Genomic DNA, 23535 nt, shown 5'->3' with positions numbered 1-23535 from the left:
GCTTTTTGACTGCTGCCAGCCATCCCAACTCATGACAGCTATAACATCCAAGGTTATCAAAGACTCAATGCTCTGGTAAAATTGTAAAATTAGTATTTATTGTAAAATAAAATGAATGCAGTGAATAGAAGCACAGCAAATGAACATCTTATTCTAACCACGTACACGACATTTCTGTGTATTTAGTTGCATGTGCTTGTAACTGCAACCTTGCAAACTGTGCCAAGGACAAGTTAAGCGAGTATCCCCCCCCCCCCCCCCCCCCCCCCCAAAAAAATCCAGTGTCCTGCAGTGTCTTGTGTCATCTGGTGGCTGACATGGAAGTTTTTAGTTAGGACATGCAAACACAACAAACATTTTTAACTGGAAGCATAATTTAATGGTCACACAGAGACGGCCTAATTTAGGCTTTATTCATCTTCAAATCCCAACTTTCCCTGCCGATAGACAGAAAAAAAAAACTTGTGGACAAGTAAATATGAAAAAGATATCCTGTGAATTAAAATGATAACATCAAACATGTTCCAATTGAGTGAGAGGTCATTTAAAATGGTATCAATCCAGTTCAATATAATAAAAGGTTTGGGCAGAAAAAATGACCTAACATCATTTTGCTGGAGTATAAATAGATACTGGAAACGTCCATTTTTTTGAATTCTTTCATTATTTTGGCTCCTCGATGGTCCCCTTGCTCAGGTCTGTCATTTTGGGATACTTCACTTTCTTTTGGTCCAGTTCATTTTGAGCCCACAGCAGTAGTTTCAGAAGTTTGGCCAACTTGGGTGTTGACTCCCGGTTTTCATAGTCCAGCACAGACTGATTTACTTCGCTCCACACCTGAAAAACAGACAGAAATGCCATTGAATAGCCACCAAAAAAAGATGGGGCTGTGCTTTTAAATGCTACCTTTTGCCTCTGCATCATATTGAGGAGATCTCCGAAAGGTGACTCCTCAGGGTTATCGAACGCAAGCAGGGCCAGCGTCCTCTCCATCTCAGTCAGACATTCTCGGCTCTCTTCGCCCTGCTCCGCTAACTGAGACTGGGCGAATTCAAGGGCTGCTTCGGTCTCCCTCAAGCGAATGAGCTCAATAAGATGCTGCTGCTGCAAATACAATTTAAAAGAACGTTAACACTTGCCAACAGAGAATGAGATTAGTTTGATTTGGGATTTTTCCCCATTTAAATGAACAAGTCAAAGTCACAGATCAAAGATTTCTACAGTGGTGCGCTGGCAGGAACATTTCACCATGATGGATTTGATGTAAAACAGACAAGATGCAGGGTATTTGTGCTTTTTGGTGAATATTATACAGGGATTATAAGAGTATTTTGTTTTAAATAGTACGGTTCTTGAAGTTATTTTATCAATTTCGGTCTTCCTCTGGCTCTTCGAATCAAATTTAATTGTGATATGTTCATAAGATCGAGCCTAACGCCTAACAGTTTGAGATCAAGACTTAACATAAAATTATATTTGACCGGTTAACCCTGCATACCGGACTGCACCATTGACAAAATGAGCTGTCCACACATAGCTTCATGATTTTGATATTAGGGGGCTCAATTCAAGGCTTGTTGGCTTTCATGCAGTTAGCATTGGGTTGGATTGGCTATTTTGATTTCATTACAACAAGTGTAACAGAATGCATTGCAGCCCAACACAGTAAGATGGACACTCCAAATTGTCTTAACGTGCATGGAAACAGTTGTTTGTCATCGAGATCGCGGGCAATGAAATTTCCCGAATACGGGATGAATAAAGTTATCCTATCCAATCCATATCCTGCTTGCTGCCCATTGTGATCTCGACCCCCTTGGAAGTCTTGATGATACGAATCATCGAATGAATGAAATTACCTGCAAGTGAAAGTAAAGGTAGCGATTTGTATCCAGCAATTCCGGGTGCAGACTGTTGATCAGTGCAATAGCATCCTGGATCTGTCCCTTCAGAATCATTTCTCTGATCTTGATTCTTTCATCCAGGGATTCCAAGTCCACGCTTGGCTCGATTCCAGACTCCATTCTGAACTTCTCTGCTGCCTCTTTGAATCCCTCTGTTGAACAAAAACTAAATGTCATGCATCGTTTCTTCTATTTTTATTGTTTACATCCCTCTCGAATCATCTGTGTTCGTTTGGAGAACCGTACCTGTCACCAAGTAGTTCATAATAAGTCTGTTCATATCAGCTCTCTGTATGTGGACATTGTTGAGTTTCTCCATCCATTCGTCCCTTGTTATGTCGTCTGGTTTCTCTGCATAGCTCATGATGTTATCCTAGGAAACAGGGACTATAAAACGTCTGATCTTACACTCTGAAATCCATTCTGTTCTTAGATTGAGATTTGAACGAGAATGACAGCGTAATCATGATTGCAATTAGAAGATGGTCGTTTACGAAACACGAACATTAAATTCAGATGCGTCAGGCCTCTGATGAAAAAACACAACCATGACGCCAGGCTATAACATTCCCACCATTCCAAAAGGACACAACCTGAAGGGATGCCCATGCATGGTTTAGGCCAACAATAAATTAGTTGCAAAACAAAACTAGGATTTATATACTGCCAATACCTACAAACAAGTCGCTTCGTCCCCGCATTAGCAATTTTGCTACACGCTTGCAGAGACGGACGCTCCTTCTTCTTCGCTTCCCGATTTGTTTATCCGTGTTTAGAGGCCTGGAAATAGCTCTGCTGCCTCTAGTGTGAATTTAATGTAGTGCAACATCAAAGCTCAATCTAAATACATCTCAACCTCATGTCGCTAAAGTATACTCACTTAAATACTTTCAAAAAAGACCCATGAAAAGCAGTAATTTAACAGCTTTACCGAAATAAAAATAATTATAAATACAAATTAATATTTCAAAATAACTAAGAATTTTACGAACCTCACCATACATCACAGGGTGGTTCACAAACATCAAATTGCCCCCCATCTAGATGCTGTTGCATATCCTTCTTTGGACTCTTATAAAACTTTATGACTCTAAAACTCATGATGTCAATCAAGATTCCACCTGTTTAATTAAAAAATCTCAAGCGTTTATTTTTTTTTCCTCAGCTTTTTTTCCAAATTGTTGTTACACTACCATGGAGGTTGAAACAGTAAACTTGCCCATTTGTAGGAGCGGATAAGTACAGATACCCTACTAATAAACCTTTTTTTTTTAAACAGTAATAAAGTACAGAAAAAATGTTCTCAAAATGTATCATAGTACTCAACTTCTTGATTAGAAGAAGAATATCTAACAACACTATTCGCTATAAACCTATAGACATATATTTCAAATAATCAGCTTTTCATTTACATTTTTGTATATTTTATACCTAAGCAGTTGTGCTTTTCACCGCCCTAAAATTTAAACGCAACATATTTAGGGACCTCTACTGTTAGCAATGTGTAAGAGAACAAATTGTGCAATTCTTAATTTTTGTGGTCGCGTTTCGTCAAAGGAATGACAATCTAAAAAAAATAACATTATTTTTCACAAAAGTGTTTGGTGCACTAAGTGGTGAAGACGCTGGGAAAGGACGACAAGCCCCGCCCTTTTTTCCTGAGTATTTAGTGGTGCTGTGTCTATGGAAACGACGCCAAAAAACATGCCGCAAATTTCGATGGGGATTCAGCAAATACAACATTCTGTTTGTTAAGGTAGGAGGCAAAAAATAAAAAATTATTGTGAGGATAAAAAGACACGATATTTTCAAAGGTAAGTCGGTGTTTAACAAACATTTTCTTTTCACATCATGTTTGGGCATCTATGTTCTATTAATAATTATAATGCAAAATCCTAATATTCAATTGTTGACAGAAATGTCGAGCAAGCAGAAACACACAAACCATGATGAACTTTTGGAACAACGCTGGAGAAAAGTTCAACAACAGCGACTCCATTTACCAATGTACAGTAGTATGTTTTGTTTTCCGTTCATTCAAATTTTAATTATAATCAAGCAATCACTTATCATTTTTAACGTTTTAACTTTCCTCGAAATTTTGTAGATAAAAAAATATTATGATATTGCAAGAAATACTAAAATTATAGTGTTGGTATGTTTTCAAATTAAGAGATTAAACAAAAAATGTTGCCAAATAAGTGCTGGAGTGAAGTGCCGGTACCTGAAAAAAATAGTTTTAGCAGCATAAACATGGTCCACCAGTAAAAGTACAAGTATTTAGTCATTGATTTGAAAACATTTCGTAGGCCAATTGGCTTCCTGCAAAATGGCAGCTCCATGGCTGTGTCCCAAGCAGTGGAAGCCTACAATCAGAAGAAAGAGAGAGCTAAAGTCGTTCACAACTCATCACCAGAGCCCAATGTCCCTCTTTCTGTGAGTGAAATCTCTTTGTTGCCAAGTTTCGCACAACTTTGACAAATTCGGAATAAAAATGAATAAAATAGCATTTTTAACATTCTGCTTATAGATGCAAAGTGAGGATCGGAAGCAAAGAGTAAGTTTGATCAAACATTTTGAGCATTTTTTTGGGAAAATCTTTTTTTCCAATGAAGACTTTTTTTTTCCAGCTGAATTACATATTCTTGAAGCAGTGTGTTGAAAGCCGCCCAGTCACTCCAATCCCTAAGGAGTGGATGGAGTCCATAGAAGGTCAAATATCTCCTCATCTTAAAGACAGCCAAGAGAAAGCCAAACTGCTGCATGATCTACTCACAGAAATTACCGACAACTTCCATGATGTTATTATCAAACATACTGGTAAAGTTTGGACATTTATTCCCGTTTGCATGTGTGTGAATGTGCGTGAATTTGTGTGTATGAGAGCTGTACACCAGCACTTAAATGTTGACCTCCCTGCTGGATGTTTGACCTTCAATAACATTTCATTTTTTTAGTGAACATGTTCCTAAAAAATCCAGAATATGAAGAACCCCCTCTGCAAACTCAGAAATCTTTTCCACCTGAGTGAGTATTTTAGCACGACATATGATTTGTCTTTTATGAATATAAGTTACCAACTGAGTTTATCTGGCCGTTCTGGAAAATAATCATCTTTTGTAGTATTCATGAATTTTCCCAAATGCGTGGTGAGACCTTTGTCACAAATCGCAACGTGATGGAGGCAAAGTTGCACATTCTACACCCTTCAATGCAAACTCTTTTAGAAATTGGACACATAACCTTCTCTTCAATGGTCTTGGTTGATCTCACAAGATATAGGTAAGAAAACGGGCTAAATGGAAAGATTGTCAAATAAGCCTGTACCCTCGCTGCTGTCAGAAATAATCAAAGTTGTGCATTTTCTTTAGGGCTTTAGGACACGTTGATATTAAAGAATTGCACAAACAATTGGTTGAAGAATGTCAGACGGCAGAAGAACAAATCATGAATACCTGGTTCCCTAAAGTCATCAATTTATTAACAAGTCCAAAAACATTGGGCTCAGTCAGAGAAGATGTACTGGATGGCTTCTACAAATCTGCATGCACACTCATCTCCAATCAGGTGGAGTCTTGCCATTGTAGCTAATTCAACACATTTTTTGTTTTTACAGTTACTATCAGTGATTTTGTCAATCCAAACGGTTGTTAGGCTTTGATGACAATTTTCTATTCCATTTGTGTTTTTTCCCAAATTCCCAGCTAAAAGCCCTAAATCAGAGGAGTGTAGAGGCATTTGTCTACCCATTTCAACCAGACAACCACCACTTCTTACCTATCTTTCATATGGCCCTTACATATAATGAGGACAAAATGGGAATATATCCTACTTTACTGGAACTTGAGGAAGACATTTTTCAAATTCTTACTGTTATAACAAATATGCTACAGGTGAGATCATGTGAGATAGCTTCTCCTTTTTTTGCCATGCCCACTCCCTATCCCAGTTTCCATATTGTAAATGTATTTAGAGATGCATTTGGTATCTTCAATGTGATCCACAGAAAGTGCAGACCGTTCACTCATGGCTGTCAGAATCCACATCTGCTTTTGTGGATGCTAAGACCCCTGAAGACACGCTTTCTTGGGCTCATGCCACTGTAAGAGCAACTGTGCGCAAGAATCTAGAAGGACCTGCTCGATACTTTCAAACTTATGGTGAGGGCAAAGTTATCTCAAATAATTTAATCATACATCCAAATGTGTTGGACCGTGTTTCTTCTGACACGCACATATTTTGTATCATATTTTATTTTGTAGTGGACAACTATCACTGGTTAGTCAATGGAACTGCCCAGACTCAAGTTGAGACCTTTATGGAGGAAACCCACTCATTTGATGAATATATTAAAGTAAGAATGCACGACTTCCAAAGTAACTTTTTGTAGTGACTGTTGGCGTGTGAATTCACTTTTTTTTCAGCAAGTGGAGTACTTTAGTGACTCAGCAAAAGAGCTGGACAAACTCGAGTCCAAAGTTCTCTTTCCGATGGTCAAGTTGAATTGTGAGCAACTGAACCACGGATTGGCTAAAAAGGCCAAAGATTATGCTGAAATACTTATAAGGAACATGAAAGCTAAGCACACTGAGCAAAATCTAAAGTGAGTCTCTAATTTTAAGTCGAAAAGTCCCTTCTAATTCCGATGAGCAACTTTTCACTGCAAGGAATTGCTTTGTTTCTTTTGAAAGGATCTGTTCAGATTTTGAAAGCATTCAAGAAAAAGCTTTGCATGTGCCAGAAACTACGGGGGACATGGCCAAAATGATTGAAAATATTGCAATAACTAAAACACAGACTATTGCAGTTCTTCATGAAAAGATAAAGGTGCAATTCACCAAAGACTTTTTCAATCACCAAGGTATCTTTATTTCTCAAATTAGATCTTCCAATGTTGTTTCTTTTTCGAGTTCACAGAAAGCTCACCACCGACTCAACTACCTTCTTGATGTCCACACATTTGAACCTGAAGATCTAGACCTCAATTCAACTGTCTTAACATGGCCATTGAAAATCCAAGAAGTCTTTGAAGTTAGCCATGGGGTAATGCTATTGGCTAATCCATCACATGTGTCATGGAGGTTCTGTTCTTTTCAAATGAGATCACGGCTGCATGTACTGCTCAGGTTTTGCAGGCGGCCAAGAGAAAAGGGGAGCAGGAGATGCTTGCTAAGAGAGAAAGGGTCACAGTTCATCTGGCAAAGTTGGAACGAAGGGTTGAAGAGTTCCCACACTGCTCTGAACTTGGTATGATGCAGCAGGTACAGATACTCTTTTGTGCTACCGTTATTACTGTATTGTTGAGTCCACCTGCGACAGTAGAATTAGAGAAAAAAGAATTGCCAATTTAAAAACAATTACTATTGGGAATGATCAGACCATTTTTGGAATTTGACAATTTATCAATTACACAACATTCAAAGTCTTTCATTATTTTATATAGTATTTAACAGAGGTCAGAACAGTTCAGAACCTTCTACAGCTGGCTGAGGAAACAATCAGTGATATCCATAAAGACGAGGTGTTTCATCAATGGGAATTAACGTATTTCCCAGAAGTGGAGGTTATGAGAGAAAGTGTTGAACGACACCAGAATTTGTTTGGCCTGCTACTAAAATGGCAACGCGCACAGAGCAGGTACAATATACGTTTGCTAGTATGTTACGTATTGTAATACTGTTTAACCATATCTTTTATCTTCCCTGTGAATAGCTGGATGGATGGTTCTTTTGTGGATCTGGATGGCGAGGGAATGGAGGCTAAAGTAGATGAATTCTTCAGGGAGATTTTCAAAATGTTGAAATACTTCCAGCAAAAAAAGAGCAAGGGCAGACAAGATACTCAAAAGATAACTGGAATGTCCAGACGAAGACGCAAAGAAAATGATTTAAACAAGGATGAGGGCCCTACAAAATTGTGCTCTGCTGTACTCGAACAGGTCAAAGAGTTCAAGGTATGCAAAAATATATTATTTAAAATGTGTTTGTTTGAATTCATAGGCCTTTTCTTTCACACTAATATTATTATTATTGTCTAGGAGTACATCCCTTTAGTCTCTGTACTGTGCAATCCGGGCATCAGAGGTCGCCACTGGGAACAAATGTCACAGATTGTTGGGTATGACCTCACGCCCGATGCTGGCACAACGCTACGCAAAGTCCTCAAGCAAGACCTAACGCCTTACCTGGAAGAATTTGAATCAATCAGTGCTGCTGCTAGTAAAGCAAGTATTATGGTAGTTTTTTATTATGGAGGAAAAACAAATGTCTTTTTTATTTTCACCTTACAGGAGTTCTCTATGGAGAAAGCACTAAAAAATATGGTCAATGTTTGGGATGGTGTTTCTCTCAACCATCAGCCATACAGAGACACTGGTGTGTCCATACTTACTGCTTTGGATGAAATCCAGGCCTTGCTAGATGACCAGATTGTAAAAACTCAGACAATGAGAAGCTCACCGTACATCAAGCCCCTTGAAAAAGAGATAAAGGTTACTTAATCCATATGATAGTGAGAAGTACAATCGAGACTAGTGTGTGTGGCTTTCACAAAGCTGTTCTGTGTGCTAGATTTGGGAGGAAAATCTCATTCGTATCCAAGAGACCATTGATGAGTGGCTGAAAGTGCAGGGTCAGTGGCTGTATCTTGAGCCCATATTCTGTTCTGCCGACATCATGCAGCAGATCCCTGAAGAAGGACAACTCTTCCAAAAGGTTGATAAAAACTGGAAAGAAGTTATGAGGCATTGTGTGAAGGACTCAAGGGTAAAACTCGACATCTTTTGTGACCACAGCGGAGTGAATTTCAAACACAGCATTTTTATAATCTCTTTACTTGTGCCAGCTTCTAGAGGTAACCTCAATGCCCGGTCTACTAGAAAAACTGCAAGAATCTAATTGCCACCTGGACACCATCATGAAAGGACTAAATGACTATTTGGAGAAAAAGCGACTCTTTTTTCCAAGGTGAACAAAACTATTATTTCTCTCAATTGCTCATGTTTTAATGAATCCTAAATGTTATTGCTAATTAATGTATTGTTGCTTGTCATTTCAGGTTTTTCTTTTTGTCCAATGATGAAATGCTGGAAATTCTTTCAGAGACCAAAGATCCCCTGCGCGTTCAGCCCCATCTGAGGAAGTGCTTTGATGGTATTGCTAAATTAGATTTCCTACCAAACCTCGACATTCAGGTAGCCATTTATACTGTGTACATGGCAGAAGTGGAATTGCTTGAGAGACTGACTGGCAGATTTTTTCCCCCACAGGCCATATACAGCAGTGAAGGGGAGCGTATTGCCCTGATTCAACTCATCTCCACCGCTGAAGCTAAGGGAGCTGTGGAAAAGTGGTTGATAAAAGTGGAAGATTTGATGATTCGTAGCGTCCGTGACGTAGTGGATCGCTCGAGAACGGTGAGACTAATGAAAAATAAACCTCCGCTCAGAGATAAACATTCCTACTAAAATGGAATCCAAAGAAGTGAATGAAATATATCCAAGTTAGATCCAGTGAAAATGATTGTGTCAACAGGCTTATGCTGAAACTCCACGGAACCAGTGGGTAATGGAATGGCCAGGTCAGGTGGTTATATGTTCCTCACAGATGTTCTGGACCTCGGAAGTACATGAAGCCATCAGAGGAGGGGCTACAGTAAGTACTATAGTATGATTAAAATTCAGAAAATAATTATGAAAATTTAATGATTTCTTTATGTGAAATAAAAATGCTATTCAGCGTAACAAATTATGAACATAAATGTGTCATAATGTCTTTTACTACAGAGTGTTAAAGACTGTTTCCATCAACTCCAAAAACAGCTGAATGACATTGTAGGGTTGGTACGGGGGAAACTACCCAAACAAACACGGATCACTTTGGGTGCGCTGGTGACAATTGAGGTCCATGCCAGGGATGTGGTTTTGGAGCTTATTGAGCATGGTACCTCATGGAATAGAGCGCCTCGTTCACGATACTATTAAGGTGCAACCACCTACAACTTTCCTCTTTTTCTTTTTTTAAGGTGTAGCAAATGAAAGTGATTTCCGATGGCTAGCTCAACTTCGCTATTACTGGGTCAACGGTGATGTTCGAGTTCACATCATGAACTGTGATGTCAAGTATGCCTATGAGTATTTGGGCAACTCTCCTCGGTTGGTCATTACACCACTGACGGACAGATGCTACAGAACTCTGGTATTAATAACAAAGTGTTCACATCTTCATTTTACATTCGAACACTTGTTTTAATTTCAGACCCCCATGTGTTTGCAGATTGGCGCATTCTTCCTAAATTTGGGCGGGGCCCCAGAGGGCCCAGCTGGGACTGGAAAGACAGAAACCACCAAGGATCTCGCCAAAGCTTTAGCTGTACAATGCGTGGTTTTCAACTGTTCTGATGGACTGGATTATCTTGCGATGGGCAAAGTAATAACTGACAAAAAGACACACCTGATTGTGATTTCTGCTTTTAACTTACTTGTTTGTGTTGTGACATACCCTCTTAGTTTTTCAAAGGTTTGGCTTCATCCGGAGCTTGGGCTTGCTTTGACGAATTCAACCGTATTGAACTCGAGGTGTTGTCCGTTGTAGCCCAGCAGGTCCTCTGCATCCAACGGGCAACTGAAATGAAACTGGAGTATTTTGACTTTGAGGGAACCATGCTAAAACTCAACCCCAACTGTTTTATATCTATCACAATGAATCCCGGTTATGCCGGGCGCTCTGAACTCCCTGACAACCTCAAGGTCTTCTTACTCATTTATCTCCCAATGATGTATTTGAAGTGTGCATTAATGTAGTGGCTTCTTTCTGTATTCCTCAGGTGTTGTTTCGAACAGTGACCATGATGGTTCCAAATTATGCACTGATAGCCGAGATTTCTCTCTATTCATGTGGATTCCTGAAAGCCAAGCCTCTGTCAGTCAAGATTGCAATGACTTACAGGCTCTGTTCAGAACAGCTTTCCTCCCAGTTCCATTACGATTATGGTATGAGGGCTGTCAAAGCTGTCCTTGTGGCTGCAGGAAACCTCAAACTCAAGTATCCCGATGAAAACGAGGATATACTGGTATTTTTGCTGAGCTCTGTCCAACTGGTTTTCATCCAAACTGCTCTGGTCTGTGTAGTCATTGCTGTTTTTTGTGTGTGTCTATGCCTAGCTTTTAAGGTCTATAAAAGATGTTAACGAGCCTAAATTTCTTTCACATGATATTCCGCTGTTTAATGGAATCACCAGTGATTTATTCCCTGGTATTTCCCTTCCCGAGGCTGACTATGAGGTGAAATGTGCCAATAGCATATTCTGTTTGTGCCCATTGATTAATTAATTTCTAGCATATGCATTTTTTGTCATAAACATGATTGTATCTCCTGCAGTTGTTTCTGGAAGTTGCTGCCAAATGCTGTCAAAAGCACAATTTACAGTCAACAAAGATCTTCATGGAGAAGATTATCCAGACATACGAGATGATGATTGTTCGCCACGGGTATGCTTTTTATTTTATTTTTGTAAGAGTTGAGGGTATGTATTTTTTGTTTTGAAAAGTATTGTATTTCGCCAAACGTGGATTAAAACAACATCACAATATAGAACCTTTCTGCTTCAGGTTCATGTTAGTGGGAGAGTCATTTGCAGGAAAAACGAAAGTGTTGCATGTTCTTGCTGACACGCTGAATCTGATGAATGAGAATGGGTATGGAGAGGAAGAAAAGGTCATCTTCAAGACATTAAACCCAAAGTCTATTACCATGGGACAGCTCTTTGGGCAGTTTGATTTTGTTTCTCATGAGGTTGGTCTGCATCTCAGATATGTGGTTAATCCACATCCACTTCCTTGTGCTCTCATTGTGTGCCTACCTTTTTTCTTAATAGTGGACGGATGGGATTGTGGCCAACACATTTCGTGACTACGCTTCGGCTGAAACGCCAGACCGTAAATGGGTGGTCTTTGATGGCCCAATAGATACATTGTGGATTGAAAGTATGAACACAGTGCTCGATGACAACAAAAAGGTTTATAATAAACATCAATATTTTTGGGTTGTATCTAATTTCACTCATTACTTCCCTTTTTTTTTTAATACTTCCACTACAGTTGTGTCTCATGAGCGGAGAAATTATCCAGATGTCGAATCAGATGAGTCTAATTTTTGAAGCGATGGATCTGTCACAGGCATCTGTAAGTATATAGACTAAAAGCATCCAATGGGATTTAACAATCAATGCCAAGTAAAGTGTAAATACATTAGGTTCTAAACAAACATTTCTCAATGGCAGCCTGCCACAGTCAGTCGATGTGGTATGATTTACATGGAACCTTCTCAAATGGGCTGGGAGCCTTTAGTGATCTCTTGGATGAACACACTTCCTGATGTTCTGAAGAGTCCTGAGCATAGAAATCTTCTGCAAGAACTCTTTAACTGGCTGTTGCCCCCTTCCTTCAGGATAGTGCGTAAGCAATGCAAAGTGAGTACTACCAGACCCTGTAGTAATTTTAGGAGGAAACACCAAAAGCTCAAATGTGTATTACACCCGGCAGGTACAAAAATGAATGTTTTCACACTATTTTGTTTCTTAACAGGAAGTTGTCCCCACAACCAACTGGAATACATCTGTGTCCTTGTGTAGACTATTTGAAATGTTGATTATTGAACCGCTGAAGACAGAGAAGAGTGATAAAACCATTCGCACCTGGATCATGGTATGAATATTCATCTAACATCATTATTATTATTACCAACCTTACACTTTCACACCATTGCCCTAAATGGTATACTTTTAACTGTTGCATTAGGTGTTGTGTGTGTATCTCACCTTCTGTTTAATTAAATAATTACTACAGGCAGCTTTCTTCTTTTCCCTGATGTGGTCTGTGGGTGGGAGCTGTGATTCAAAGAGCAGAGAGAAGTTTAGTGAGTCCATCAGGGATATAGTGTCTGGAAAAATACCCGATCATCCAATTCCAGATGTTGTGGGCAAATGGGAGTGCCCAGTTGATGAAAAAGGCCTGGTGTATGACTATTTCTACAAGGTGCCACTCAATTACATCAGTCATAAACCCATGTCTTTGAAATCGCTAATTTATAAGCATTCTATTGCAGTTGAATTTATTATGTTGTTCAGTTTGAAGGAAAAGGCAAGTGGATTCACTGGAATGATGCCATCAAAAGTGTCAGCCTAGGAGACAAAGACACCATGGTGCAGGACATCATTGTTCCTACCATTGACTCTGTTCGGTACACCTACCTAATGGACATTTGTATTAGCTATGGAGTGTAAGCGTTCTAGTTTAGTCTCTGGCATTATAAAAAGAGGAATTTTTAGTTTTTAAAACTCTCCCTTTGTGCTTAGGCCTTTGCTGTTGGCGGGCCCGACTGGGACGGGAAAGTCAGTGTATGTGAAGCAGAAGTTGATGAACGGCCTGGACAAGGAACTCCTTTTACCACTCTTAGTCAATTTCTCAGCCCGCACCACTGCCAACCAAACCCAGGTCAGGTGGAATTACTGATAACTATGAATGTTCTTGCATCTTTGCAAGTGCTCATTCATCACTTTGTGTTCACCAGAATATCATCATGGGAAAGTTAGATAAGAGACGCAAAGGTATATTTGGTCCACCCATCGGAAAAAAATACCTCATATTCATAGATGATGTGAATATGCCAGCACTGGAACAGTTTGGAGCTCAACCTCCCGTGGAGCTTCTTCGACAGTTTATGGATCACAAAGAGTGGTATTTAACATTACTAAGTTAACAACCAAAGAAGACGGGCAATTCATTGAAGAGAATGAAATTTATGTGGCAAATTTCTGGTAGGTATGACCTGAAGGATACTTCCGGCATCAAATTAGTTGACATCCAGATCATTACAGCCATGGGTCCTCCTGGCGGGGGGAGGAATGCTGTGACATCACGTTTTCTGCGGCATTTCAATATTTTTAGCATCAATTCTTTCAACGACGAGACAATGGTTCGCATCTTCTCTATCATGGTGGCCTTCTATCTCAAGAACAATGAATTTCCACCAGAATATTTTTCTATTGGCACGCAAATTGTGACAGCAACAATGGAAGTGAGTACTACACGTACATGATTCCTAACAAATCCCTGTAGTTTCAGTACTTGATCTTTCCTAATGTCTTCCCTCAGGTCTACAAGCAAGCTATGGATACCTTGCTCCCGACACCAGCCAAATCTCACTACACTTTTAACCTGCGGGATTTCTCACGTGTTATACAAGGGTGTCTGCTTGTGAAAAGCAAATCTTTGGAGAACAAAGGCACGATGATTCGCTTGTTTGTACACGAGGTTTTCCGGGTCTTTTATGACCGTTTGGTGGATGACAAAGATCGAGCATGGTTCTATCAGATGATGACCAAAATTCTTAAAGATCACTTCAATGAAACGTTCAACCAGGTGTTTGATCACCTGAAACAAGGCAGTAAAGTATGCTGATTTGTGTTTTTTCTGTTGTGATTGTGAATTATTTAGATGTCAGAAGTTAGAGTTGGCATTGTTTAGTCTCGCCACAGTCATGCTGCTTGAAAAGAGAAAAAGAAAAGAAATTGTTAATGTTTCTAAAGTTGAAACTGAACACATACTGAATAGAGGTGTTTTATCTTCTATTCTTATGTCAGTTGGTCGAGCAAGACATGCAGAATCTAATGTTTGGGGACTACATGAACCCTGAACTCGAGGCAGATGATCGCTTGTATGCTGAGGTGCCTACCGTAGAAAGCTTTGCTGAAGTGGTGGAGGCATGTCTTGTTGAATACAACCAGATGAACAAGAATCGTATGGATCTTGTCATCTTCCGGTAAACAACATTGAAATTCTTCTTAAAAATAAAGCATACCCAACAATATAAACATGAATTAAAAACTTACTTTATACATTTGATAAATGCACAGCCAAATGGTGTCATTTCAGCAATCACATTTGAAATTTGATTTTATGCAGCTATGTCTTGGAGCACCTTTCCCGCATAAGCCGTGTGTTAAAGCAGCCAGGAGGAAATGCCCTGTTAGTCGGAGTGGGCGGCAGTGGGCGGCAGTCTATCACACGTTTGGCCACGTTCATTGCCAAGATGAATCTGTTTCAGCCTGAGATCTCAAAGAACTACAACATGGCTGAGTGGAGAGATGACCTTAAGGTCAGTGATGTGTTTGTAATCTCAATGTATGCTTCCACCACAAGCAGAGGTTTGCTTCTGAGTTGTACTCATGTTACAGAGGCTTCTCAAGGATGCAGGAGTGAAGGGTGAAAAAATCGTTTTTTTGCTGACTGATGCTCAGATCAAGGATGAGACTTTTCTAGAAGATATAAACAGTGTCCTAAACACTGGCGAAGTCCCGAATCTGTTTGCTACAGATGAGAAACAGGATATCATTGAGGTAGGAACATGACATGAGTGAATGACTTTCAACATTGCCACTCAAGTCGGTTTTTCTCCATCTTGAATAGCCTGATTCATTGAGTGATATCTCAGTAAATGTATAATAGTCACCATCTACACAAGCACGTTTGTATTGTGCTTAGTAATCTCGTTCTTGTCCCATTTCCAGACAGTCTCTCCGATCGCCCAAGCAAAGACTAAAGGTCTAGAGTTGAGCCCATTGTCTTTGTTTGGCTATTTTTCGTCACGCTGCAAGGAGAACCTGCATATTGTTGTGGCTTTTAGTCCCATTGGCGAAGCTTTCCGTAATCGCCTGCGGCAGTTCCCATCTTTGATCAACTGCTGTACCATTAACTGGTTCCAGGTACTATACTATATCCATGGTCAGTTGGAGTGTTGAAAATAGTCACTGACTCACATTTTGCACGTACACCGTCACCAGCCTTGGCCAGAGGATGCTCTTGAGCGGGTAGCCAACTCATTTTTAATGCCACTGGAGATGAAAGAAGAGGAGAGGAAGGAGCTCATACTCGTTTGCAAAACATTTCACACCTCTGCTTGTCAGCTTTCAGAAAGGTATGACTTAACGATGAGGATACAAGACGAAGCTTTAATGTCATTATACTTTCCAATACAACAAAAAAATGTTTACCAGACATCCCATATAGTGCAACAGAGAATTTTAAACAAGAGCAAATCTCTCAAGTAATAGTACTTACAGTATGGAGGCATCTGGCTTGAACCTTTTTTTTGTGCAGATTCCTCTCTGAGCTAGGTCGGCGTACTTATGTAACACCCACATCCTATCTGGAGCTCATGGCAGCTTTCAGTAACCTCCTCACTATGAAAAGAGATGCCGTGATGAAGGCAAAGAAAAGATACACAAATGGTTTGGAAAAACTTGCCTTTGCTGAATCTCAGGTAGCTACATGATCCGCAATTTGATGGACTATTTTCTTCTCAATTGCAATATGCAATGGTTTCAAACACTTTTTTACCCTTGTGCCTATGGAGGTTGGTGAGATGAAACTGGAATTGGTCAAATTACAGCCCAAATTGGAAGAGGCACAGATGGAAAATGATAAAATGATGGCGGTAAAGAAATTAAGTTGTATCAATTGTATCTCATAAGAATTCAACAATGCATGTGAATTTTACTCCAATGACCTGTAGGTGATCGCAGTGGAGTCTGTGGAGGTAGAAGCTAAAAGTAAATTAGTCCGTGTTGAAGAGGAGGCTACAGCTGTTCAAGCTGCTGAAGCGCAAGCCCTTAAGGATGAGTGTGATAGTGAATTGGCTGAGGCCATACCAGCTCTGGAGGAGGCAATTGCAGCTTTAAACACCTTAAAGGTGAGAATTCTCCAGACGACTAACTTTTGCCTTGCATATGACCTCTTTGACCTTTAGTTATCATTGTGATTTCAGCCTGCTGACATCACTGTTGTTAAGTCCATGAAAAACCCTCCAGCAGGAGTTAAGCTGGTGATGTCAGCTATATGTGTAATGAAGGGAATACCTCCCGACAAGGTGGTAGATCCTGGCGGCTCTGGAAAAAAGGTGTCTTAACAAAACAACCAACCAAACAAAAACCCTTCAAAAGCTTTGGTTTTATCATGGCCTTTATTATTAACTCCATAGGTATTGGACTACTGGGGTCCAAGCAAGAAGCTACTTGGAGACATGAACTTTTTAAAGGATCTTAAAGAATATGATAAGGATAATATTCCAGTAAGTTTTAATAATTGATCTTTTCTCAAAAAATTAAAAAGCTAACTTCACTTCATCCTTTACCTCTATTTATTACAGGAGGACTCAATGAATAAAATCCGTTCTACCTACATGACCAATCCTGATTTCAACCCTGGTAAAGTGGCAAAGGCCTCCTCAGCAGCAGAGGGTCTATGCAAGTGGATCAAAGCAATGGAGTCTTATGACCGGGTGATGAAGGTGTGGCTTTTCTTTTTTTGCTCTCAAAAGAATTAAGTGCACTTCTCTCCCATGTAAACTAACATTGATACTCTTAGATTGTGGCACCCAAAAAGGCAAAACAAATCGAGGCTCAGGCGACCTTGGCATCGGCAATGGCAGAGTTATCAGGGAAGAGAGCCCAACTAAAAGAGGTTGAGGACCGTTTGTCTAACCTAAAGAGAATATCTGTGGAAAAAACTGAGGAGAAAGTCAAACTCGAAACCCAAAGGGATTTGTGTCAAGAGAAGTTAGAGAGAGCTGAGAAACTCATTGGTGGCCTGGGTGGGGAGAAAACTAGGTGACAAATGATTGAATACTGGATTTTGCTTGAGAAGATTTGCCTCATTGCAATATGCCAATATTTTTTTTTTTTATTCGCAGATGGTCGAAGGCTGCTGATGATCTGCAAAACACATATGACAACCTGATGGGAGATGTTCTTATTTCTGCTGGTGTTATGGCCTACTTGGGTGCTTTCACTTCCAGCTTTAGACAGGACTGCACTAGTCGTTGGATCAAATTGTGTCAGGTAAATCCTTCATCGAACAAAATAATTTGTCTTTTATCTGTAACATAAGAAATGTGTACATATGACACATTTAACATTATTTTATCTCTGCAGTCAAAAAGCATTGCATCGTCAGATGACTTCTCTCTCAGCAAGACCCTGGGAGATCCTATTAAGATTAGAGCATGGAACATAGACGGCCTTCCTACCGACTCATTCTCTATTGACAATGGAGTCATTACCTTTAAATCACGTCGCTGGTGAGAAGCTTTCTATCAACTATTGTTGCTTTGCTAAGCATGTCTACCATCAGTCAATTGCAAAGCCAGCCTGAAAGAGTAGCACAAATATCCTTTCCCTCGCATATTGGTGATGTGTATCACATTTTTAAAGTAATCTGTCCCAAGATCGACCATATGTATCTCTGTTCTTATAGGCCCCTGATGATTGACCCCCAGGGTCAGGCTAACAAATGGGTAAAGAATTCAGAGAAAGACAACAAGTTGAACATTATAAAACTTTCCGATGATGATTACATGAGAACAGTGGAAAACTGTGTGCAGTTTGGAATCCCTCTGCTACTTGAAAATGTAGGAGAAGAGTTGGACCCCTCACTGGAGCCTATACTATTGAAACAAACCTTCAAACAAGGTGCTAGCAGGGGAGATGTTTGCAAGAAAGGCATTTACATTTACAAACCTAATATGAAAATCATAAATGTGCAAATGCTTTTTCATCTAGGTGGTGTAGAATGTATTAAATTGGGGGAGAGTGTGATTGAGTACTCGATGGAATTCCGCTTTTACATCACCACAAAACTAAGGAATCCTCATTATTTACCAGAGCTGGCCACCAAAGTGTCTTTGCTCAATTTCATGATCACCCCAGAGGGCTTGGAGGACCAACTGTTGGGAATTGTAGTTGCCAAAGAAAGGTATTACTACTGTACACTGTACATACAATTGTATAGATCTTTCAGACTTCATTAAAGCTTTATCTGACTTCTGGTTTGTAGGCCAGAGCTGGAAGAGGAAAGAAATGCACTCATCTTACAGTCGGCTGCGAATAACAGGCAACTAAAGGAAACTGAGGACAAGATCCTTGAGACGCTTTCTTCTTCAGAGGGAAATATTCTGGAAGATGAGAGTGCCATTCAGGTCTTGGACTCTGCAAAGATCATGTCTAATGAGATTACAAAGAAACAAAAGGCACGTACTATGTTCACTATGAGCAATCTAGATTACTGATAAACCTGGGTTTTTTTCTTTGGCTGCATTGTATTAATGCATTCTACAGATTGCGGAGGAGACTGAGATTATGATAGCCGAGTCTAGGGAGTGTTACAGATCTATTGCCAAACACTCCTCTGTCCTATTCTTTACAATTGCTGACCTAAACAACATTGATCCAATGTATCAGTACTCTCTCAGCTGGTTTGTCAACCTCTACATAAACTCGATTCAAGACAGGTGAGTGATGCATCTCTTTTGAAGTCAATTAAAGTTGCAAAAGTTGTAGGCAAACATTTGAGCACAAGATAAAAGCAATTAACATTGAACTTACTATGTGTCTCTTGTTTATAATTAGTAAAAAGTCTAAAATCTTGGAAAAGAGGGTCATGTACCTGGTTGATCACTTCACCTATAATTTGTTCTGCAACGTCTGCCGTTCCCTTTTTGAGAAGGATAAACTTCTCTTCTCCTTCATCCTCTGCTGCAATCTGCTACTGTGAGTCTCCAAACTAAATTGGGATAGGAACTGTTTCTCTCGCGACCTACCTGGTGCAACTAAAGCAATTACCTACACTCCTTTCCATCAGGGCTCAAAAGAAGATTGAGTACACTGACTTGATGTTCTTGATGACGGGAGGTGTTGGCCTTCAAAATACAATTGCAAATCCTGACCCTAGCTGGCTGCAGGAAAAGAGCTGGGATGAGATTTGTAGAGCCAATGAGCTTCCTGTCTTAAACGGACTAAAGTGAGAAATGAGGCACTGTTTTGTTTTTAAATTCCTTCCCAAGTCTTTTGGTTGTAAAATAAGAATGTCATTCCTGATGTGATTTGACCCCTATTTTGCTTACCCCACAGAGATGCTTTCCTTCAAGGTCCAGAACTTTTCAAGCCTATTTTTGAGAGCAAAGAACCTAGCACAGTTCCTTTGCCGTCGCCTTGGGATGAAAAACTCAATGAATTGCAGAAGATGATCATTGTACGCTGTCTGAGGCCTGACAAGATTGTGCCAGCTGTGAATAGTTATGTAATAGCTAAACTTGGCAAAAATTTTGTCCAGCCTCCTCCTTTTGACCTAAGCAAGAGCTACTTGGACTCGAATGCCACCATCCCACTAGTGTTTGTGCTTTCTCCTGGAGCTGACCCCATGGCTAGTAGGTTCTCCAGGTCAAATCTCGAATTCCATGTAGCATTGGCGCACAGATTCACGGACCCTTTATCCTTTGCAGGTTTAATGAAGTTTGCAGGTGACAAGGACATGGGCGGTAACAATTTCCAGTCCATTTCTCTGGGACAGGGCCAAGGACCTATTGCTTACAAAATGATTTGCAGAGCCATGGAGGATGGGACATGGGTGTGTTTGCAGAATTGTCATCTGGCCGTGTCCTGGATGTCCACCCTGGAAAAGATTTGTGAGGAATTTAGTCCAGCAACGTGCCACCAGGACTTCCGACTTTGGCTCACAAGCTACCCTTCGCCCAAGGTAAATTGATACACGATGTCTTCCAGAATGTTTGCGAACTTGGTTTTGTCTCATTTGCACCCACCCTTTCTCTGAAACCAGTTTCCAGTGACCCTTCTGCAGAACGGAGTGAAAATGACAAATGAGCCCCCGACAGGACTTCGATTAAACATACTGCAGTCATACATGTCAGATCCTGTTTGTGACCAAACCTTCTTTAATAATTGCGCAAATAAGGAACTAGTGAGTGAGGAGACATCATTAGCATGATTTGATTTGTATGCACATGCTCATTTTTTAAGCGAATTCAACTGTATTCAGGTCTGGGAAAAGCTGCTTTATGGCCTGTGCTTCTTCCACGCACTTGTTCAGGAGAGAAGAAAGTTTGGGCCACTAGGCTGGAATATTCCTTATGGTTTCAATGAGACTGACCTTCACATAAGTATCAGACAGCTCCAGGTAATATTTTTAGGACAAAAAACTGCTATATCATATGCATATACACTCACCCACAAAGAGCAGAAGAAATGATGGAGGAGTGGATGGATGGGCATTCATGAAAAGCTGCATTTTTATTTATTTCTGCAGTTGTTTATCAATCAATACAAAGAGGTGCCCTTCGAGGCCATAACTTATCTGACTGGAGAGTGCAACTACGGGGGCCGTGTAACTGACAATTGGGATCGCCGCCTCCTCAACACCATGTTGGCTGACTTCTACAATACGGATGTTGTGGATAAACCTTCTTATCCTTTTTCACCCAGTGGTGACTATGTTGCCCCTCCTAAATTGTCATATGATGAATACCTTCAATTTATCAAAGTAAGCATGACATCTTTAATGAAGAAACAACTAGTTTTTTAAAGAAATTCCACTCAACTGTGTAACATTACCTCACCACTGCTTGCCAGGACCTTCCACTCAGCCAGCATCCAGAAATATTTGGGATGCATGAAAATGTGGGTATTTCAAAGGACCTGCACCAGACCAAAGTGTTATTTGATTCAATGCTTCTCACCCAAGGAGGAGGATCTAAGGGAGGAGATAGTTCTGGGGGTGACAGTGTGTTGTATGACTTAGCAAATGACATCCTTACTAAGGTATGATGCCAAAATTAACCGTTTTAGTGCTTTAAGCTCTTTCGTCATAACTAAAGAGACTCTTTTATTTCATCAGCTTCCAAATAATTTTGACCTTGACGCAGCTCTCATTAAGTATCCAGTGGTTTACAACGAGAGTATGAACACTGTCCTTGTACAAGAAATGGAGCGTTACAACCAGTATGCGCAAACACACTTTGTATAGAATTTCACTTTAAGTATTGCACAAATAAACCTCTTTATCTTACCTATTTTCCTTTCTCAGTCTTAGTACTGCCATTCGTGTGAGTCTTCAGAACTTGCTAAAGGCCCTTAAAGGCCTCGTGGTTATGGATGCTGAGCTGGAGGGAATTGCAAATAGTTTGGCTGTTGGCAAGGTTCCAGAGCAATGGGCCAAACGCTCATATCCCAGCCTCAAGACCCTTGGCAGTTACATTAACGATTTTCTCGCAAGGCTTAAGTTTTTGCAGGTCAGTCATTATTGTTTTGACATTAGGACATTCATACAGTTAAGTTCCCATTTGATTTCTCGATTTCACTAGGTGTGGTTCAATGTCGGTAAGCCCAGCGTGTTCTGGCTGTCGGGATTTTTCTTCACCCAAGCCTTCCTAACAGGAGCTACACAGAATCATGCTAGGAAATACAATATTCCCATTGACCTGCTGGGCTTTGACTTTGAGGTTAATACACAACTTTTACAGCAATTTGTTTTACTGACCAAAACAATAACAGCTTAAGTTGGTTTGATATGAGAGTGTGTGATTTTATCCCACAGGTTTTACCTATTAATCAGTCAGACATGGCTCCAGAAGATGGTGTGTTCATTCATGGTTTGTTTCTTGACGGAGCACGATGGGACAAGCAAAGGTAATGTGGTCTACAGAAGAATCATTTCCAGTAATAATTATAATTTGAAGTCCACTGTGACCTTTTAAAGTCCATAAAAACAACAAATAGTAAGTGGTATTGCTTCTGTTCACAGTGGAATATTAGTGGAGCAGCATCCCAAAATTCTATTTGACATAGTGCCCATTATCTGGATAAAACCCAGTAAGTATAAATTTTGATACATATCTTGAATACACTGTTATTGCAAGCGCACATTTTATGACACCAGAATCTTTACTGAGTTGTAACTGTTTGGTAATTTTGCTTCACTTACAGTATTATATCCAAATGTATTTTCCTTTTTTTCTCTACCCCGTAGCAAAAAACATTCCAGATGAACACGACGGTCGTTATGTTTCTCCTCTTTACAAGACGAGCGAAAGGAGGGGGACTCTTTCTACAACAGGACACTCCACCAATTTTGTTGTTCCAATGTTGTTGCCAACGACCAAGCGTCCTCAGCACTGGATCAAGCGTGGTGTGGCTCTACTCTGTCAGCTAGATGATTGAAAATGTCCCAAGCTATTATAAAAATAATGTTCTGGCCGTACATTCAGGACGAGTTAATTCCAAATAGTATGCAAAGAGGTTACAAACTTATTTATCATAAGATTCATAAAGTCACTGTTATTAGGAATAGTAAAAGTTATCATGGTTTTCGTCCAGCTTAAATTTTACAAAATTTAAGATAAAAATCCAATCACATGCAACACATTTCTCACATCTGACAAGATGCCGCATGTATTTATGTCTTAGTACAGGTTATTTACTTAGGATCATGTGACACAGGAATTTGATCAATGAAAAATAATATTTATTCACCAAATCAACAACGCACTGCGTGCATCCTCCATATACATTCACACAAGATAAATACTACCTATTTGCTTTCACTTAAAAAAAATGAGTATTGGATGATTTATGTCTTTGACCTCAAAGACCTTTTAATTTTGGTTGAATTCAAATTTTCCACAGACATGGCATTGAGCTGATGTTGACCTCTGATTTTCACAGAAATGGCGTTGACCCGATATTGACCTTGGTTTTCCCAGAAGTGGTATTGAACTAAAAAATAATA

The 23535-nt window shown here is 39.9% G+C and overlaps 2 protein-coding genes across 6 annotated transcripts; one reads left to right on the top strand and one right to left on the bottom strand.

The window, feature by feature from the left end:
- Positions 1–375: 375 nt before the first annotated feature.
- Positions 376–2716, bottom strand: LOC144079350 (glucose-induced degradation protein 8-B homolog). 5 transcript variants are annotated; one of them, XM_077608066.1, is made up of 5 exons: positions 2578–2716; positions 2151–2277; positions 1860–2056; positions 907–1104; positions 376–837 (listed from the first exon to the last, which is right to left on the bottom strand). In XM_077608066.1, the coding sequence occupies exons 2-5, from the start codon at positions 2266–2268 to the stop codon at positions 664–666; spliced, it is 687 nt and encodes a 228-aa protein (XP_077464192.1). In that variant the 5' UTR covers positions 2269–2277; positions 2578–2716; the 3' UTR covers positions 376–663. The 5 variants fall into 5 exon arrangements, with proteins under 5 accessions (XP_077464192.1, XP_077464199.1, XP_077464181.1 ...); XM_077608073.1 differs by having other exon boundaries at positions 2151–2291; positions 2582–2704; XM_077608055.1 differs by having other exon boundaries at positions 2582–2703.
- Positions 2717–4244: 1528 nt separating this feature from the next.
- Positions 4245–23282, top strand: LOC144077969 (dynein axonemal heavy chain 12-like). Its single transcript, XM_077606108.1, has 71 exons — positions 4245–4340; positions 4535–4724; positions 4862–4931; positions 5028–5186; positions 5276–5471; positions 5609–5797; positions 5911–6064; positions 6167–6258; positions 6329–6507; positions 6596–6731; positions 6822–6947; positions 7031–7165; positions 7348–7541; positions 7617–7857; positions 7942–8127; positions 8194–8394; positions 8474–8668; positions 8748–8869; positions 8961–9096; positions 9172–9318; positions 9437–9556; positions 9688–9844; positions 9927–10099; positions 10178–10330; positions 10411–10650; positions 10728–10973; positions 11065–11184; positions 11282–11391; positions 11512–11695; positions 11778–11918; positions 12001–12084; positions 12183–12371; positions 12487–12606; positions 12748–12936; positions 13029–13180; positions 13257–13395; positions 13472–13638; positions 13723–13978; positions 14056–14352; positions 14544–14722; positions 14866–15058; positions 15138–15299; positions 15471–15665; positions 15744–15877; positions 16060–16222; positions 16316–16396; positions 16475–16651; positions 16727–16858; positions 16940–17029; positions 17108–17248; positions 17326–17567; positions 17651–17798; positions 17892–18037; positions 18214–18428; positions 18519–18711; positions 18793–18985; positions 19074–19246; positions 19365–19505; positions 19597–19755; positions 19866–20161; positions 20237–20490; positions 20572–20712; positions 20791–20928; positions 21058–21291; positions 21381–21569; positions 21646–21749; positions 21835–22039; positions 22112–22249; positions 22345–22436; positions 22552–22619; positions 22777–23282. Exons 1-71 carry the CDS (start codon positions 4245–4247, stop codon positions 22965–22967), a joined length of 11688 nt encoding a protein of 3895 aa, XP_077462234.1. The 3' UTR covers positions 22968–23282.
- Positions 23283–23535: the final 253 nt, after the last annotated feature.

Source organism: Stigmatopora argus, chromosome 1 (genome assembly GCF_051989625.1).
Source record: "Stigmatopora argus isolate UIUO_Sarg chromosome 1, RoL_Sarg_1.0, whole genome shotgun sequence".
NCBI classification, from domain to species: domain Eukaryota; kingdom Metazoa; phylum Chordata; class Actinopteri; order Syngnathiformes; family Syngnathidae; genus Stigmatopora; species Stigmatopora argus.
The sequence above is the reverse complement of the archived record's forward strand: the minus strand, read 5'-3'. Positions and strand labels throughout refer to the sequence as shown.